Here is an 18817-nt window from a genome sequence, read left to right as displayed (position 1 = left end):
ATCTCCTAGACTGACAGCCCCAAGAGCTGCCTACCAAAACCCAACAGGTTGTGCAAGAGTTTTGCCTGCCTCAGCGCAAGGTCTGTTCGGTGCCCACTCCCCTTTCACCTGAATATGGAGAGGGGTGACACCTCCAGTGAGGGTTTATTGTGCTGTTCTGCTTCAATTTCCTGAATTCTTGCCAGGGGCTGTTTGGAAATTGGTGAGAGCCTGTGATTTCTAGAATTGAAGCTGGGATACAGAGGATGGGAGGAATGTTTAAAAAGCAGATACACATCCCGAGACTTTTTCTAAACAAATAAGAAATAAACTGCAAAACTTACTGCATTTTTTCTGTGTTTGCTCCTGTTTCCAAAATGCTGATAGAGAATGCAAAGGCAGGAAAAATGGCCTTTGAGGTGATGGAGCCAGACGAAAATGCAGTGCTAGAAGCACTAGCCTAGAGCCGGGAATAATGCTGTCAAATGCCATACAACAGGACTAGATAAAAATCTCTCTTTGGTTGTGTGGGCTATGCCATGCAGCCAACAAACTGGAGAAAAACTCAAGGAAGCACAGCTTCTTGGACTGTTACTGGTGTAAAACCACATTCATGTTCCTTTTCCCCACTCCCTCAACATTTAAGACTTCTTTGCATTGAAGGAATTTGACATGAACTCAAGCACCTGCCACAATACTTGGTAAGCCTTCATCTCTGGCATGTTGGTGCTGCGTGTGGGTGCTCTGCAGTGTAAACGGCACTGCAGGGGAACTGACAGGTGTGCACAGCCCCTCTCCCTATCTGGCCAGGAAACTGGAAAACCTTTATTGTGCAGCTCTAAATCTGAAACATGACTGAAAACAGGCATGTGGTTCAGGAGAGCCTGTACTTCACATTGAGATGCAGCTTGTCCACCAGACTGACAGGCTCAACAGTCTAAACTGTGAGCCCCATTCCCAAGGCGTTTTCAGTGCTGAAGTCTCGGCAAAGTGGCATAAAGGGAAGCACCTGAAAGTGTTTCAGCTTGTAATTTATCCTGTCAGTGAGCTCCCAGCTCAGTATCCAAGCTAAAGGAGCAAGTGATCTTCCAGTCCCCTCTCCCTGAGGTTCCTGTGGCTCTTTCCAAGGATTTGTACGTGACACGCAAGCTCTCTGGCACAGCACTGATAAAAAGGTGTCAGCTGAGCCGAGGTGGGTTTGACTGGGGGTGACTTTGCTCGGAGTGGTCCAGCGGCTCTATCTCCCAGAGTCCCAGACGTCCCTGTAGTCAGGCAGCACATTGCCCTCCCGAAACCACACAGCTGTGGAATGCTGCGGGCTCCCTGCAGGGGCTTGAATTCAGTCCGAGCTTCTTTAATTCTCTGCTTGCGTGGAAATCTGAAATGACAAATACCAGGGAGAGAAGAAAGGCACCTCACTGTGTGTCCGCAGAGGGAATGCCCCAGGGAAGCCATCCACCTTCGCTGCCCTTCAGGCGTCACCTGGCAGCGCCGGGCAGGGAATAGGTGACCAAGATTTTCTTCGGAACTGCAGCCCACCGAGAGGCAGCGGGGGCTCGGCGCTGCGGCCGGGAGCCCCGATGGCAGCGCGGATACACCCCTGCGGCCCTGTCCCGGGGCAGCGCCGGCCCCCAGTGCTCCGCACCGCCCTGCCTTTGGGGGCTGGCAGCTCCCACGGGAGCTACAACGGGACCTGCCTCCCTGGAGCGGGCCCACGGGCACCGCGCCGGCCCCCGCCCGGCCCGGAGCCCCGTGCCCCCTCCCCTGCCGGGCAGGCTCCCCCGGGGCCCGTCGGCCCCCTCCCGTCCTCGTCCCCCGGGCGCTGCCGGCCCTGCCCCGCGGCCCCCGCCTGCCCCCCCGCCCGGCACAGCCCGGGGGCGGGCACCTCCCGGCCGCGCACGGCTCGGCCCCCGCCGGCCCAGCGGGGCGGCCCCGGCAGAGCGGCGGCAGGCGGGCTCCCCGCGGGCCGGGCCGCAGCAGCATGGGGCTGGAGCTGTACCTGGACCTGCTCTCGCAGCCCTGCCGCTCCATCTACATCTTCGCCCGCAGCAACAACATCCCCTTCGAGTTCAAGCAGGTGGAGCTCTTCAAAGGTGGGACGGGCACGGCCGCCCGCCCGCCGCTGCGCTGCCCCGCGGGGCGGCGGGGGGCGGCGGGCGGCGGGGCCGGGGCGGGCCGCAGCCCGCGGGCTCAGCGCCCCTCTCTTGGCTCTTGGCAGACTCGGTGCTGGGGAAGAAGCCGGCGGCGGGGAGCGGCGCGGAGCAGCCCCGCGCAGGTGAGGGGGGCGAGGAGCACGGCGCCTCCCGTCGGGGCGAGCAGAGCCGGGACGGGCCGCGCTGGGCCCCAGAAGCGGCGGCCGCTCCGGTGCCGGGCCGCGCCGCCCGCCGCGGGACTCGCCCTCACGGCGCCCGGGGGCCCCGCCGCCTCCTCGCGCCGGAGCGCGTCCCGCTGCCGGGCCGTCGCGCCTCCAGCCCCCGGGAACGGGCGAGCTGCGGAGCCGGCGGGGCTGCTCCACCGGGAGGCTCCGTCCCGTCCCGCCCCGCCCGCTCCAGGTCAGTGGCGATGCGGGGGGCCCGCGCCTCGCCCGGGGGAGACGCTTGAAGCCCGGGAGGCCGCGAACCGCCGGCGCTGCTGGAAGCGGGACAGTAGCGCCCGTTGGCCAGAGGCACGCAGCGGTGCTGGGCCGCGGCCTCGCCCCGGTGGGCGCTCCGGACGGGGCCCGTCCTGCCCGGGGGGCGTGAGGCGGGTCAGGCCCACCCAGGCTGGCATCTGGCAGCGGGGCGGCTGGCAGCCCCCCGGGGACCTCGGTGGCTTTGCGCCCATGCTGTGCTCAGGGGCCTGGGTACAACGGGCCGAGTAGGCAGCTCTGAGTCCCGGAGAGGCCTGGTAGCTGTGCTGCGGCTATTTTTGTGGATCCCCAAGGAATGTTCTTCCAGCCATTTCTAGAAAATTAGTCACAGTGACAGCCGAGGAGCACGCAGGGAACGGTGTGTGTAGCAGGAACACTCAGCTGTTCAGACTTGTCCAGCTGTATGACTATCGTCCATTTCCATACTGCATTTTCCTAGTAAACTGGAGGGTTTTTTGGCCTAAGGCAAAGCATAGTACTTGGAAATCCTCAGCTGAAGAGGTGATTAGGCAGGGACATGATTGGCAAATAGGCTGATTTTTTTTTTTTTTTCCTTCCTACTTCTGTAAAATCTTGTCCACTGCTCTTTTTACCCACCAGAAAATCTTTCCTACACTATGGCTTATGTTTAAGAGTTCCTGCTGTGTGCAGCCTGGTCCACTTTTTGACGGCATGTACTCTGCTAGTTAAAGTTACTCCTCAAAGCCCAGCAATGCACATGGCGTGTGTATATATATCCTTGGGGGACATCAAGAACAAATTACACCAGATGCAACTGATGTTAAACAGCACCGTAAGTCAAGTCAGCATCATAGGAATGGTAAAGATGGGCCACCTAACACCACTAAACAAAAAGGTTGGCTCTGCTTGATGGGAGAGAGGCACAAGTTTAAACTCTGCAAAAGGGCATATACAAATATTCGTCTCTCTTTTAATACAATAAGCTTTCAGTCCCTGTGAAGCAACCTGGAGCTGGTGTTCATAGGAAGGCTTTTATCAGTTTGCAGCTCAGTTGCAGGGTCTTGGACAGGTCTTTCATGTCTGTGTGCAAAGGCCCAGTACAAGCCGAGGCAAATAAGGTGCATCTCTGGGCTGCACTGCTGGGCAGTCTGTGTAACAGACACTGACCCACCGCCCAACCTGCTGTAATGACGTTAGCCCTATCAGGGGGACTAATGTTCAGTATTCCTGCTAGGGCTGCTGCACAGCAAAAGCAGGCTGCAATCCGATTCAAGCTGCCCTCACCCACTGCTTACTTCTCATGTTGTTGTTTCTTTAGTTGCCCACTACCTTGAGTAATAAACACAGACAGCAGGACAACCAAACAGCTAGGTCTGAGAATTGGATGCTCATTAGCTGTAAGCATTAATGACTTGCTTTATGTAAGCATATGTAAGCATAATGACTTTCTGCTGCATGCTTCAAAGGACCGCCAGAACTCTGCGGATCTCACCAGAGCTGGGGGTGTGATGACCACTGGCCTTTGGAGCCCTTCTAAAATCACAGGACCAAGAACCTTCCTGGAGCAACTCCTTGCATGGCAGTAGATTTGCACAAACTTGCCTCACTGTTTTTAGGATAAAAATCATGGGTGTAAGCCACTTTGTCCTTGTACTTTGCCTGCTGGCTTGATTTTGGGGGATTTTTTTAATATGTATTCAAGTTTCTCAGTTATTAGGCTTAACTTGAACTTTCCATCTGGCTCTTATTCTTAAGGAGCCCTTTCTTCCTACCTCTCCTGACAGTGCTGCCTGGTTCTGCTGTGCGCATGGAATCTCTTACCCAGCTAAGCTGGAGGCCACCATCACTGCAGGTAGCCAGAGACATTTCCCAGTGAGATGGAAGGCATGGCTTTGAGTCCCTTCAGGCAGCAGATGGATGTGAACCTTAGTCTCCATGGAAGCTACTTAACACAGGAATTTAAAAAAGCATTTCTTATAAATAAAGGTAGAGGCTAGTCAGCTAGGAAGGAGAACAGGGTGGTAATGTTTGCTCTACTTGATTTGCCTCATTATGTGAAATCAATATTAGGAAGCAGCCTGTAATTTGTAATGCAGCCACCTTTCTTTCTCCCACCCCCTCCCAAAGCCAACTGCAAATAAACTAGTCTAAAGATAGTCCAAAGGCTGGTTTTATTTCTTGGAGACTATTTCCTGCTGCACGTTTGTGCAGTAAAGCAGATGCTGCTGCTGCCTCCTAAATGAGGGCAGATAGTTCTTGGGTATGTTGATACAATGTGTCTTAGCTAATGGCCGTTTTTTAAAAAAAAAAACAAAAACAAAACCAAAGGGATTTTTGTATAAGACCACCTGCTGGTCATGCTGATTTGATCAGGATTTGTGCCCTAGATGTCCCATCTCCTCTAGAGAGCAGTTAAGCAAAGGAAACTCCTCACACCTTTTCTTATATGTGTTCCTGGACTTTTGTACAATTCCCTGGCACTTAACGGCTGATTGGCAAGTCCAGTGCCAGCAGGCAAACTGAAAACCTGATTAGATAGTCAGCTGTTAACGCCTCCAAACTCCAAGGAACTGTGGAGTTTAAACTTTTATGGGATGGTGTCTACCTCCTGACAGAGGTAGGTCGACGTACAGAGCCAGGAGTAATGCAGGGTTGAGGTGTTTGAGCTCCCCTGCCCCTAGGGAGTATCCACTGTAGCAGAGTGAATTATTTCATGCCCCTACTGTTGCATTGCTGGCATTCGTGTTTTTCCCATCCCAGCAAAAACGCAGGAAACGTCCTCAGTTGCATGTCTGCCGAGGAATCAGCTCTGTTGACAACATTTACTTTATTTGTAAATGCTCAATTCCCTCTGCTCTTCAGAGACAGACAAACAGGAAAGAGGTTTTGCTCCCTGTGTCTATAACCCAGCTGGGTTGTCTTTGATTAATTAGCGGCTGCAGTGATCTCGGTGGGCACAAGGCTTTTCAGTTGCTTTCCATCATGAATCCATCCTAGCTAGTCTCAGCCGCACTTACAAACTGCAGGAAAAGTAATATTTTTTTTGGTGTTGCCTGTGGGAACAAGAGCAGGAGTAGTGACCATCTGCCCTTGTTGGGACGGTCTCTGCATGCAAACTAAACTTTTCCAGACCCCGCTTCCTTGGCAAATATTAAGTATTTTGTAGGTGCTCAGTTGTCTTCATTCTAACTTCTGTCTTTTCCCCTACCCTGTCTCTAAAGCTGTAGGACAGGGTGTTCTCAAGTCAGCTGTTTCTGGTTGCCTGCAATAGTGTTTTCGATACCAGTACCCTCACTGTGGTCTCTAAATGCCTCTCTGGGAGTGATTTTTTTTCAGTCAGTTTTGCAAGTATTGCTGGTACCTGAGTCAAGCAAGAGAATTCCTATATAAAAATGTGAACTGCTTCATGCTATGTGCCTGGCCGGAGCCAGCTGCCCCCCTGCAGATAGCTTTTACACTGACTCTTCCATTTCATTACCTTTTAATTGTGAAGTACGACCACGTAGGGAAAACCTGGGACTGTCCCATTGGCTACAGGTATTTAATTTTATCACTCACCAGCAGATACACTTCTAACCTCTGACTTGTCTGTTCGTGTTCTTAGGGCCATCAAATAGTGAGGGAGCTGGCAAAGTCAACCTCTTGAAGAAAGTACCAGCGCTAAAGGATGGAGACTTCACGCTAGCAGAATGGTAAGAACTCAGTCCTCAGACTTTCTTGGGTACCAGCAATCTGTGCAGCACTGGGAGACGTCATTCCCGCTGAATGATTCAGAATCATGGAATTTCTGAACATGTTGGTTATTTTTAATAATGAAACTGCATTTGTTTTGTTTCTATTTTCTGTTTGAATTACCTTTCAGAATGATAAATGAGCTGACTTAACTTCTTGATCTTACCCTGAATTCACTTACCTCAAAATGGATTTATAAACATTTCTGGGAAATGCTTAAAGCTTATAAAAAATCCCTTTTACCCTAGGAAAAAATTTCTATTTATCTGATTTAGTCATAAAGGCCAAGTGAACACTTACAGAGATAAAATTTAGGTTTGACATTGTAAGATTAATATGGAGACTGATTAATGGTGCCATAATACTGAAATAATTGAACTATAGTAGTATCAGCATTTTAGAAGGGTCTGCATTTTCTTCCATTTTGTCAGCACAGGATTTTCTGTGGCATCTCTTTTTGGAGTAGCAGCTTACATATTGCTGCAGATGACTAAGATATTTTTCCATCTGACTTCTCTGGCCAGTTGGTGGAAGTATAAACATCTGGACAAACACAGAAAGATTCTGTAGGCTGTCCTTGCTGCGACTTCCACTAACTTCAGTGGAAGCTGCTGGCTAGGGACAGATCTGATGAAAAAGCAACATAAACCATCAGAGAGTTTCGTTTAGTCCACAAGCACATAAACACGCGCAGCTCTCAGAGAGATGGGTCATAACAGTTGAGGAACAGGAGGGTTTAACATTGCTGATAGATGATTATGGAAGTTTATGGTTTGTTTACCCCAGTACTGTCCAGCAGTCCTCTGCACCACAGAACAGTGCCATGATTCTCCAGCAGGTTAACATTTTCATGGGAACTAAGGTGATTAAGTGCTGTCTCTGGTGTCGACATGAATCAGATGCCTAGACTCCATCAGAAGTCCCAATCTGAATGCTTTTTAGTGGAAGCAGCAGGTTCAGAAGGGGCAGGAGAGGGAGCTTAGGTGACAGCATTCTGCATCATGAATCCCTGACCCCTTTCTTATCTCTTCTTAATATCTGAGCAGCACTGCCATTCTTCTGTATTTGAGTCGAAAGTACAACACTCCTGACCACTGGTACCCATCAGACATACAAAAACGGGCCCAGGTAGATGAATACCTCTCGTGGCATCACGCTAACATCCGGGCTAATGCTCCTAAGACCATGTGGATCAAGGTAAGGAGACCGAATACTAAAATGCAAGTAGAGTGATGTTTTCTCAGCAGAATACTGAGCATTTGAACAGCGCCAATTTGGAGAGTTTGTCATGCTGGAATAACAAACTTAGGCCATTCCTAGCTGAAAGGAGCTGTCAGAGTGTTCCTAATTGCTCAACATCAGGATCTGGCAAAAGCAGCTTTGGTCATTTTGGTTTTTTCCCTTGAAGTAGGTCTGGTTTGGAAGGTCTCAAAGCCCAACAGACTTCCATTGTCTGGATGGGTGAATGAATATATAACAGATTGGATATTGCCTCCGAGGGCCTGCCCCTCACTGCACAGCTGTGCAGAGTTTGCACGTAGGTTTTGCTGCCTTGGTGAGCATGTGCTTTGTTGCTGGAAGCAGAAAGGCTTGCATACTTCACAATTCCCTGCAGCCCCATCAGGGTGGAAATCCAGAAGGAGCATTCTGCTTCCAGCACACTTGGGTGCTTCTCTGAAATGGGCTTGGGAATGGAATAGAGACACAGACAGAATGGCAGAATTTCTTTATTCAGTGTGGTCAGAACAGTTTACATTTAGGCAAAATTAACAGAATCACCCTGAGGCAGAAGATCATTCAGTATCAGATGATTTTGCTGGACACCTATTTCCAGCCAATTCACGAGACGCTTAATGCAACTATCCTTGAAGCGACCCAGGTGCAGATACAGCCTTGCAGGTACAGCTGTGGTATGGAATTTCAGATTAAATCAGAGTTGCCAGTAAACAGGTAAGAGCTTCACTCTTCCTGGGTAAAGTTTGCTTTTATTTGTGCCTAGCAAAGCATATCAAGACTCATTTAGCTTTTTGATTTATTGACATTTGAATTTTTGGCTGGAGAGCACAGAGAAGCGATTCAAATATGAGTCAGATTCATACAAGCAGCAGTTCTTTCCAGTCTCTGCAGGCTGTTACTGCAGTGCTCCAAGGGAAAGAAATCCAACTAATTGCTGCTGATGATTAGATAACCCAGATACAGAAAAGGTCCTCAGAATCATTGAAAATAGGGAAACATAAACCCACCATATAACAGAAGGCTTATTAGCTAGACGTGGGAGAAGACAGGCTGCCCTGAGATACAGGAAAGGAAGAAGATGCTATTGAAACATCAACTCCAGCTGGAGATCCTATCATGCATAACTGGAACCACTTAGGGAGAGAACTGGCCATGATTTTCTGATGAAATAGATTTCACATGCATTTGGAAAAAATCCTGGCTTGGATTAAGCAACCCCAGCTTGAATTGTTGAATATACTAGCAGTAAGTAGAAATTCAGTCCACTCCCACCGATGGAAATGTGTATTTTTAATTTTGCTTCTCTAAATAAACTATATTTATTTAGCTGTGGTGGGTGGAGGCTGCGTAGTTGTGAAACACTGTGGGCTCTGACAGTGCACACACCTCTGAATGCTGAAAAATCTCACAGAAAGGCAACTACCCCTTGTGCCAGCAAGTCCATGGAGACAAGGACCGCACTTACATGATTGCTGTGGAAAAATTTCTAGTGGTTTAATGAATGATACTTGGGAGGCCACAGAAAGGATGGTATAAAAATGGTGCTTACCCACTCCCAGCCTCACTGGCTGCTGTCACACAGAGGAAAAAATTTCCTGCCTCTCCAGCCAGTGTTGATGCATTCCAGTCCCTCCTACTCTCCCTGCCACAGCCACCACCATGCCCTTCTTTCTGTCACCCCGCAGGACAGGCAGCTGCCTGCAGGCCTCCAGCACCCGGTCACACAATAGGGTGGACGGCAGGGGTGGGTGGTGGGCAGGCAGCCTGCTGACCCATCCTGGCAGGCTGTTGAAATGGAGGATATAGCAGGGATGACTGTGGCAGAGATTTGTCTTCCCTGGAGCTGTTGCCCATTCTTCTTTCGGAACACACCAAGGTGGAGTGGGAGGGTGCAACTGCCAGGCACAAAACAAGATGAGTCCTTGACTTGGTCCCACACATTGCTGCCCATTACCTGGAGGTTGCTGTCACGGCACATCAGCCACTTAGGACTGCTTGTGTGCTCTGTGTCCACGAGCTGCTTGGAACTGCAGCAGCCCAGGAAGCTCTAGCATCGTGCCCTCCTGTGGCTCTGCTGCAGGATCACTGATGATCATGAGTAGGTTGTGGGGTGTAACTTAAATGACTACCACCAGATCCATGAGGAGACAGCCAGCTGTACTGTTAAGTCCCTTCTCTCCACAGGTGCTGATTCCTCTCTTCACAGGGCAGCCACTGCCCTCCGAGAAGCTCCAGGAGGTTATGGAGGGGCTGTCCACTTCCCTAAAGCAATTTGAGGAGAGGTTTCTGCAGGACAAGGCTTTTATCATCGGGAGTGAGATCTCCCTGGCAGATCTTGTGGCCATTGTGGAGCTGATGCAAGTGAGTGCTGGAGTGTGGTAAGGAAGACTCAGCACAAGGGAAAATAGATGCTGCTGGGCAGGGAGCGGTGCGGCATGTGGTAACACTTCACTGGAAGGAGGAGTGAGGGCATATCTCAACAGCACTGGCCTAAGACAATGAGAATATGAGAGTGGGTTCAGAAAACCAGTTTACAAAAAAAAAAAGCTGTCTGCAACAGATCTCTTTTGTTCCTCTTCTCTGACAGTACTTCTCCTTCATCCTTTATCATGATTTTATTTTTAACCTCCAGAGAAGGAGGTAATATACAAAAATGAGAAGCAAAAGCAGACAGGTCTGGTGAAATAAGAAATTGTATAGGAATATTTTTATCATATGAGCATACTCGTCTTCAGATGGTACTTGCCCATGCCATGTCTGGAAGATGCAAGACTGAGTCTTGGAAAGAGGCGATCAAATTGAAGTCTGTTACAAACTGGTTGTTCTCTGCCAGACCATCAGGGCCTGATCCTGCAGCCCAGAAGTGGTTCTTTCTCCCAGTTCTGTATTCCAGAGACTGAAAAATAGCAGTGCTGCTTCCCTAGAGCATTGTGTTGCAGAGAGTGTCACAGGCAGAAAGTAGAAGGGGGGTAAATTATATCAGCTAAGATGCCAGTTCATTTAAACACTTAGTGTTTTGTGCTGCGGTTTTGCTGTGTAATACAGCAGTCTGTACTGTGAACTGTGCAGTTGTCCCCGGAACTGTCAGCCCACTGTGTCTCCGTCGCTCATGATAAGCGGTAGTCATCTCTGCTGCTCCTAACAGCTGTGCTGGCACTCAGGAATTGACTTGTAAATGCTCCTTAAAATATAGGCTAGCTTCTGTGTCCCCAGATAGATACACCCGACCAGAGGAGATCTCCCTTCTTCCCAGTGCTCCTCTGTGAGCTCTTCTGCATTTTTTTCCTCGACCTGTACCTGCAGGTACACTGTTGGTGCCTGTTGTCTTGGTGAAGAAGTGACTGTCCAATGCCTTACTGTTGCCCTTTCCCCCTTTCTACAGCCTGTTGGAGTTGGTTGCGATGTCTTTGAAGACCGACCTAGGCTGATGGAGTGGCGCAGGCGGGTGGAGGATGCTGTGGGGAAAGAGCTTTTCTTCCAAGCCCATGAGATGATCCTCAATATCAAAGAAGTCAGCAACATTCAAATTGATCCACAGCTGAAAGAGCATCTGGCACCTGTGTTGATGAAGATGTTGAAATGAATTAACCTACCTTGATTTTTCTTGCCCTTTGGTTTTGGGTTTTTTTTTCTTTCTCTGACCTCCAGTTCTACATGTTACTGGAAAGAGCACTGTAATTCTAACACAGAAATTGCAGAGTGTTTCCTCCCCTGCCAGGCCTTTTCTGCGTCTTTGGGGGTGGAAGCTGGGGAAGGTTCAAGACTTGAACCATTAAATTTATACAGAAGGCTGAGGCCCTACAGGTTTCTTAACATGTGCATCTGGGTTTTATTTCAGTGTCAGTCTTCTCAGAGATGGTAGAGATGTGAACAGTATTTCCTGACAAAATTTGAACCAGTCTACAAACTGGTAACATTAGAGAACCGTATAGGATGAGGATCATGGGTTTCATGTGTTTTAACATTTGCAGGTCCTTCTCAAGTGGCAAGCACTGCGAAGCATGCCTGATCCTCACCTTCCCAGCTTATCTGCACAGACAAGTACAGCACAAAACTACAGGCAGTCACAAAAGTGAAAAAATACTTTTTTTTTAAGTTTCTTATTGCTGAGACATCTTGCTTGGCTGTCCATGTACATTCCACACTTACGTTTGCCTTTAGGTTCCTGTGGGGAAGTTTCTTCATATTCATTTACAACTGTGAATCTTTGTAATTCTTGGTTTAACCACTACTTTTGATTTCTGAAAGCCTGGGGTTTGTTGGTGCTTAATCTGCCGGTACACATTTGGCAGGGTTTTTTCTAATGATTTGTGCAGTAAAGACCAAGCCACTTCAGAAAGCTGATGATGCCACAGCCTCCAAATAATTGCCTACCTAGAATACTCTATGCATATTATATAGGGAATACACTGAAAGAATGCATTCACAGTGATTTCTTGAAAGAGAATGTAACAGCAATCAGATTTTTTTTTTCTGCAGTAATACTGTAATAGCAATCCACATTTCTCCTAGAAAATGCAGAGGGATAATAAATCAAGACATGCTCTTCTGAGACTGTTTTGGATGGAAGTTCACAAAGTCAGTCACCCTGTGCAGCTGAAGTAATAAGAGAGATTTTGTGGCATTGAGCAACATATGCATCACAATAAAAGGGCAGAGAGTTGTTTTGGAGCTTTTGGGCTCTTTTTCTTGGCTGTGTTTATTTTTGGTTAGCTGTAGCTCAAATACAAAACCCTTTTGTATTGCAGCACAATTTACGAGGTTGAAAACAGCAAATTATAAAGGATGCAGAAACTGGTGGACTATATATCTGCATATTTCCATTCCTGAGTAGTTGTTGCCCTTGAACCTTTCCCTAAAATCCTGGCCTAAGAACTCTGTCTGTAAGAATATGAAAAAACAAGTAAATAATTCAGGAATTGCTTCTCTTGGTAATCAAATCGTTTCTTTTCTTTCCAGTGCTACTATGTCTTGGCTAGTGATGTGTCTGCTGGTGGGTTCTATAAAACCTGATTTGTTCTGGTGATGTTTTTCACTAAGGTTTCAGTTCTAGATACTACTGATGTAGTCCAGAGCTTATGGAGATCTTGAAATTCCCTGTCTGGAAGGAGGACATTATATACTTCAGCTTGCACTAGCAGGAAATTTTGTTTTGTGATTATGTTCTCTGTAGAGACAAGAGACCTGACTGAAGACCCTTTCTTTTAATGAACCAAACTACTAGAAACAGGCACATGTTTATTCCCACCCTTTTTTTCTTTTCTTCCCAGACATTAGCTGAATAATACGTTTTTATTGATGTTTTATTCACAAAATATTGTCTACAATTGAGTTAAATTTTAAGTGGGAAGTCATTGATTTTATAAATAATTTTTGAGAGTGGAATTGCTTAGTGGATGATGACACATGCACATGTCTGCAGGAAGGAAAAAGCTACCATGATTTTCCAAAGGCTAAGCATGTTTGAGACTACTTGCTGCTGTGCTGTTCTGTCTTGGTTCTATGTTCATTCCCCTACATGCATTTTAATCGCCTGCTCCAAGACAGAAACAATAAACCAAATGTCTTCAGTTTGTGAGGCCTTGGAACAATCTGCCATTCACATGGTGAACCATCAAGAGCGAAGGACAATGCATATCATTAAAAATGTTTGTGACGGTCCCTTGTCCTGTTGTAATTGCTGACATCTGATACTTTAATCTTCTCTTTTCCCTTTGGAGGCCTTCTGATATGTTGGTTTCTTGCCATGTGAAGTTTTTTTGGCCTTGGAATTGGAAGAGTTCTTTAGTGTTTGAAGTAATGGGAGAGAAATAGAAAAATGGATCCTAAATGGCATCTTACCTGGAAGCAACAGCTCCCAGGAATCAGGCAGTGGTGGGCTTGCACCTGGTGCTTGCAAGCTGTCTGTATACCCCCACTGCCTTTGTTTCGGTGACAAACTTGGAATCGTCTCTTCTATTTACAAGATTATATCTTTCTGTAAGCTTACCCTGGAATCTTAACAGTTTTCACATGTTATTTCTTCTGCTGCTTTCTGGGATTTGGAGGAAGCGTCTGTATTGCCGCTTACCACCAAAAGCAGCCACCCCCTGCCAGCCTGCCATGCCACTTACCCTCTCCGGCTGGGAGTCTCTCTTCACTATCTCTCTCCTAGAAATCTTTTTCCAGCCTGTTGCTAGCTGATTTACATACACTGCTCCTTGTACCAGTATTGTCTTCATTAGCAGCTGTGAAGACCAAGTGATTCCCCCACCAAAAAAATGAGCAATTCAATCAGTTTTCATTAGGATTGTCTTGAACTGTAGAAAACCAACAAGTCACGTAACACAGGGCCAATTTTCACAACAGTGCCGCGCCTTGAATAAAATGACCTTTTAATCTAGCTGGCTCATAATCTTCTGCTGAAAATGAGCACGTGTAACCCTCCCTGGACAGTAGCTCAGCTTCCAAGAAACCTCTGACCTCTAGATTAGATACCTCTGATCTGTAGGTTAAACTATGCCAGTGAGCCAGCTTTCCACAGTCACTTTTATCAGCTTCGGAACTCAAAGTCCTGATTGCAGAAGCTTGTTTGGTAATTATACATGTTAGATAAAGCAATAAACTTCTCTGCTTGCCATTAATTTTTTGTAGCTCAAGTTGTTCTGAGGAATGCTTTTCCATCCTTAACCCTCCCTGCGCGGAGGTGTCCGTCGCGGTGACCAGAGACATCTGGTCATTTCCACTAGTGGGAAGGACCTCGCAAAACGCATCTTGCCCACCCATCAGGCAGGATTTTGTTTGCTCCCACAGCCTCTAACACATACTCCAGCAATGCCCATGCAAAAAGCAAAAGGCCCGCAAGCCAGCTGATGCAACCGGGGCAAACCAGTGAAAACCCGGAGCCCTGCGAGGGGCTGGCCCAGGGCGAGGGGGGCGCGACCTCCGTGTCGCTGCGGGCGGCCCCGGAGTCACGGGGCCGGGGCAAGGGCCCCGTTGCCGGCCGCGGAGGCGGGGCCGGGCCAGGGCGGGGCGGTGCGGAGCCGCGGGAGCGGGGCGGGGCCAGGCCGGGGCGGAGCGGAGCCGCGGTGCGGTGCGGGGCCGCCGCAGCATGCCGTTCCTGGAGCTGGACACCAACCTGCCGGCCGGGCGACTGCCGCTGGGGCTGGCCCAGGAGCTGTGCGCCGCCGCCGCCGACATCTTGGGCAAGCCGGCCGAGGTGAGCGCCGGGGCGGCGGGGCCGGGGCGGCGGGGCCGGGGCGGCGGGGCCGGGGCGGCGGGGCCGGGGCGGCGGGGCCGGGGCGGCGGGGCCGGGGCGGCGGGGCCGGGGCGGCGGGGCCGGGGCGGCGGGGCCGGGGCGGCGGGGCCGGGGCGGCGGCTGACGGGGCCTGTGCCGGCAGCGGGTGAACGTGACGGTGCGGAGCGGGCTGCCCATGGTGGTGGCGGGCTCGGGCGAGCCCTGCGCCCAGCTGCTGGTCTCCTCCATCGGCGTGGTGGGCTCGGCGGAGCAGAACCAGCGGCACAGCGCCCGCTTCTTCGACGTGCTGACGGCACAGCTGGGCCTGGGCCCCGAGCGGTGAGTGCGGCCCGGCCCGGGCGCGGGGCGGGGGGGCTCTGCTGGCGGCCCCACGGGGCGCTGAGTTCCGGGAATACATGGAACAGCACCCAGGGGTGCAGGCTTGGGAGTCAGGATGATGAGTAGGTTCCCATGCAGGTCCAAGGCTATTCTTAATGCCCTTGGATGCTGAATCCCAGACACGCGGTGTGGGTCCGGATAAACCCATAGGCTGGCTTGCACTCATTGAACAGTCTGGGAAACGCTGAGGATGAGTAGTTGCAGTTGGTGTAATGGTGCAAAACCTCGTGGGAACTGGTGGAGCTTTGCAGTGGGGCCATCATGTCAAATCCTGGGACAAGGCTGTTCCTGGAGGTAAGCTGTGTCCCACTCTACCCCTCTTCCATGTCACCCCTAGGAGAGAATAGCATTTCCCTGCCTCTTGGGTGCTGTCAAGGTAAATACCCAACAAGATCATGAGCTGCTTGGGTTCTTCCAAAATGGATGAGTATCTCATATAAACAGTGTTGAAATTCAGCCTGCTTTTCAGTTTGTGTGGATGAAGTCTGGCACCTGTTTGTGCCCTCCTTGCACACAACCTATTTTTGCTTCTGTTAAATTAACACCATGAAGTGTGAGACAGCAAGAGCTTAGTTCAGATTTTCTTGCTCGCTGCAAACTGGGAAGGGATAATATTTAATCATGAAATAATGTTTCCTGTTCACTGCATTTTTGCTCTTATACCCAAAAAGGATTGTCATCCGCTTTTACCCGCTGGAGCCCTGGCAGATCGGCAAGAACAGAACAGTCATGACGTTTCTGTGATTCCCTGAGCGGCTGGTTGGAATGAAGCAATGGTAAAGACAACCCCAGAGATGACCAGCTCCAACTATCTGCTTGTTTCCTCTTATGATCAAATCTGTGTACCTTTGCACCTTCACTTTTGAAGTATGAATCACTTTTGTCTTTGCATCCTGTGCACTTGGAGCTGAAGAGCAGGGCAGTCAGCTATACTGATTTTACTAAAATAGTTCAAGGTCTTTGTTTCAAGCCTGCTTTGTAGCCCAAAGGCTCTCTCACTGCCTATGGCTAAGCCGTTGCAACCTGGTGATGGCCATACACAGGCCTAGACAAAGCTGTCTTGTAGCAGCAAAAAGTTTAATTCCAGAACACGTTTGGCTTTATTGAGGAGCGGAGAGGTTCTGAGGTGTATCCAGATTTTCTCATACTTTGCAAGGCAGAAAGATCCTTTTTTGTTTCTCTGTGGTAGCAGAAGGGTCCCAGGGTGGGGAGGAAGACCTGGAAGTCAAATTCTACTCTTTTTTAGGCTCCTCAAAAGGCTCTTCTGGAAAGAGGTGATTATTGAGAGGGAAGTTTATGCATTTACATCATTATTTGTTTAAGGCTTATGTCATATCTTATGCTTTGTGCTGTACCATTGCCACCCTGGTGGCTGCTCCTACAAAATGTTATTTGTCCACAAGGTTTTCATAGCTGAATGTTCATGTGCTGATGGCAGCATGTAGTGGAGGGAGTAATTTCTGAAAACTTGCACTGTACCCACAGGAAAATATTTTGAAGGTTCTGCTACTGCCAACTTTAATTCCTGTTACTCACACTTCTGTTCAAAATACTTTTCCTTGCCCCACTGTTACAGGCAGTTTTGGGACAACACAGCATCTCACTGTGTTCTGTGGCTGGTGTTTTCAGCTTATTGTCCCTCCAGGGAAGTGTTTTGGGCTTTTAAGACCCATATGCTCCCTCACTTTATAACTGAAATACACACGACATTTTACTAAAACAAAAGCATGGTACTTTTTACGTATAATGTTCTCTCTGCCTTCCATTGGTAATGAAAACATTTATCAGTTTTCTTTCCACTTTGTGACTTGGTCAGGTTGCAGGCAGGGAGCTCAGAGGAACATGGGAATACAAGGCTGAAGGGTGCTTCTGCGCTCCTTTGTTATTCTCATTAGTTTTATTTGTTTATGGTTTGCGGTCTCCAGGTTGTTGAAAATATTCCTTCTAATTACCATTTGAAGTTGGTTGTTCCCTATGCAGCATAAATATCTTCTATGTCTGCGAAATCTGTCAGGAATATAATACCAAATACAAATTTGTGTATCGGGCTACGGGGGCTACACCTTATCTCGTTAATAAAATGTATCAAAACCTCTTTTGATAAGTGTCAGTTTATTGGCTTACAGCATTGGGGTTTTGTAGGTCTTTGTGTTTTTGGAGATGGGTATCATGGCTGTGCAGGTCTCTGCTTTCTCAGGAGGTCTCTTCAACAAAAAGTTTTTGAAACTCAGGTAGCAAACAGGTAGGTGAACTGAGTCTGAGACATGCGTGTAAGTCAGGAGTAGTCTGTTGCAGGAAAGAGGGTAGAAAGCCCTGGCTTTGCGAAGGGCTGGGCCAGGTTGAGGTGAATACTCTGAAATGCAGAAAATAATATTGCTTTAATTCTGATCTGCAGATGGCTTATTTCCTCGAAGTCCTTCTACTCACAGACTCTTGCCAAAGCCTTTGTTTTGTTTAGAGAAACCCTGCTCTGTCCTGTGCCCCAGCTCTCCCTCTTTGGGCCATATTTGCCACTGCTAGGTACCTTCAGGCTCCATGCCTTCCCCTCACCCCCATCTGCTCCCCATATGGGCTCTTGCCTGGGAGTGACTTTTCCAGCATTGCAGAGCTGAGCAGGAAGAGTTGGGGAAGGAGAGGCAAAGCTTGGAAAGGAGTACGCTGTGCAAAGATGTCAATAAAATGGGTCCTCAGTGTGACTGTCCCACCCATTTCCATGTTGTCTGTGCATTCTGGCATTACCTGACAAAACATCCTAGAATAATATAAAATCACAGTGAAAGTGCCAAGTCAAGAACCATCTTGACAATTTTATGGTGCATGGATTAAGAGCTTTCTTTTATTAGAGCAGTTAAAATACTAATCAAAGGATGAATTGTTTGTCCTTTGGTCTGAGCCAAATGGTACTTTTTTGGTGCTAGGGACTGAGCACAGAATGAGGTTTGGAAAGCCCTATGAGCTTGCAGCTGGCTGTTTTTCTTCATAAGCTGCCCGTGCTGAATATACTTTTTATATTCATGTTGATCTGAAGAGATGGCCTATCTTTTACCCACTGAGCTGATGTTAGATTTGTACAATATCTTAGGGCTCAAGAAGGATACCCTGCAAAGGGGTTATGCAGGTCCCTGAACCTACCCTGCAGCACCCACACAGAAACGAACAGAAGCAGGAAACATTTTCTCAAACCACTGTTGCTGTCGTTTTGTAGCTGGAGAAAATCAGATATACTACCCTCAGCAACAATGTTATGAAATCCCTTTCCTGTGAATGCCACATGCAAATTGTCTTTCTTCCATGGGATGGAGCCTGCTTGACATCTGGATTTAATATCTCCCAGCTGTGGTAGATCTTTTAACTGTTGCACTGATTCTGTAACTTTCCAGGCTTAACCTCCTAAGGTTAACTAGTATTTCTGCTCCCAGGAATGGCCTCTGTTGTTTGAGAACTCTATATAGGCATTATTTGTAAACTCAAAGGTAACGACCCAATTTTGAACACTCTGTAACCATTACCCAGGTTCAGACCTTTGAACTGTCGACAATCTTTCCACTTACTTACACAAGAGACCGGCAGTGGGGCCCTGAGCGTGCTGAAGGGCACTACTGACAAAAATATTACAGAATCACGATAGCTTTGGAAGTCATTCTCCAAGCATAACAGTGCGATGC

General features: G+C 48.6%; 2 protein-coding genes across 3 annotated transcripts; both read left to right on the top strand.

Annotated features, from left to right (window-relative positions):
* Positions 1-1898: 1898 nt before the first annotated feature.
* Positions 1899-14137, top strand: LOC119141177 (glutathione S-transferase theta-1). Of its 2 annotated transcripts, XM_037373151.1 has the most exons (6): positions 1899-2072; positions 2198-2254; positions 6174-6261; positions 7348-7498; positions 9722-9898; positions 10920-14137. In XM_037373151.1, exons 1-6 carry the CDS (start codon positions 1961-1963, stop codon positions 11118-11120), a joined length of 786 nt encoding a protein of 261 aa, XP_037229048.1. In that variant the 5' UTR covers positions 1899-1960; the 3' UTR covers positions 11121-14137. The 2 variants fall into 2 exon arrangements, with proteins under 2 accessions (XP_037229048.1, XP_037229143.1); XM_037373246.1 differs by lacking the exon at positions 2198-2254.
* A 424-nt stretch (positions 14138-14561) lies between these two features.
* DDT (D-dopachrome tautomerase) lies at positions 14562-17249 on the top strand. The gene is made up of 3 exons (XM_037373379.1): positions 14562-14735; positions 14917-15092; positions 15824-17249. The coding sequence occupies exons 1-3, from the start codon at positions 14628-14630 to the stop codon at positions 15894-15896; spliced, it is 357 nt and encodes a 118-aa protein (XP_037229276.1). The 5' UTR covers positions 14562-14627; the 3' UTR covers positions 15897-17249.
* The last annotated feature ends 1568 nt before the right edge of the window (positions 17250-18817 follow it).

The sequence above is a fragment of the Falco rusticolus genome, chromosome 1 (assembly GCF_015220075.1).
Source record: "Falco rusticolus isolate bFalRus1 chromosome 1, bFalRus1.pri, whole genome shotgun sequence".
Lineage (NCBI taxonomy): Eukaryota > Metazoa > Chordata > Aves > Falconiformes > Falconidae > Falco > Falco rusticolus.
This window is presented reverse-complemented; position numbering and strand designations above follow the sequence as displayed.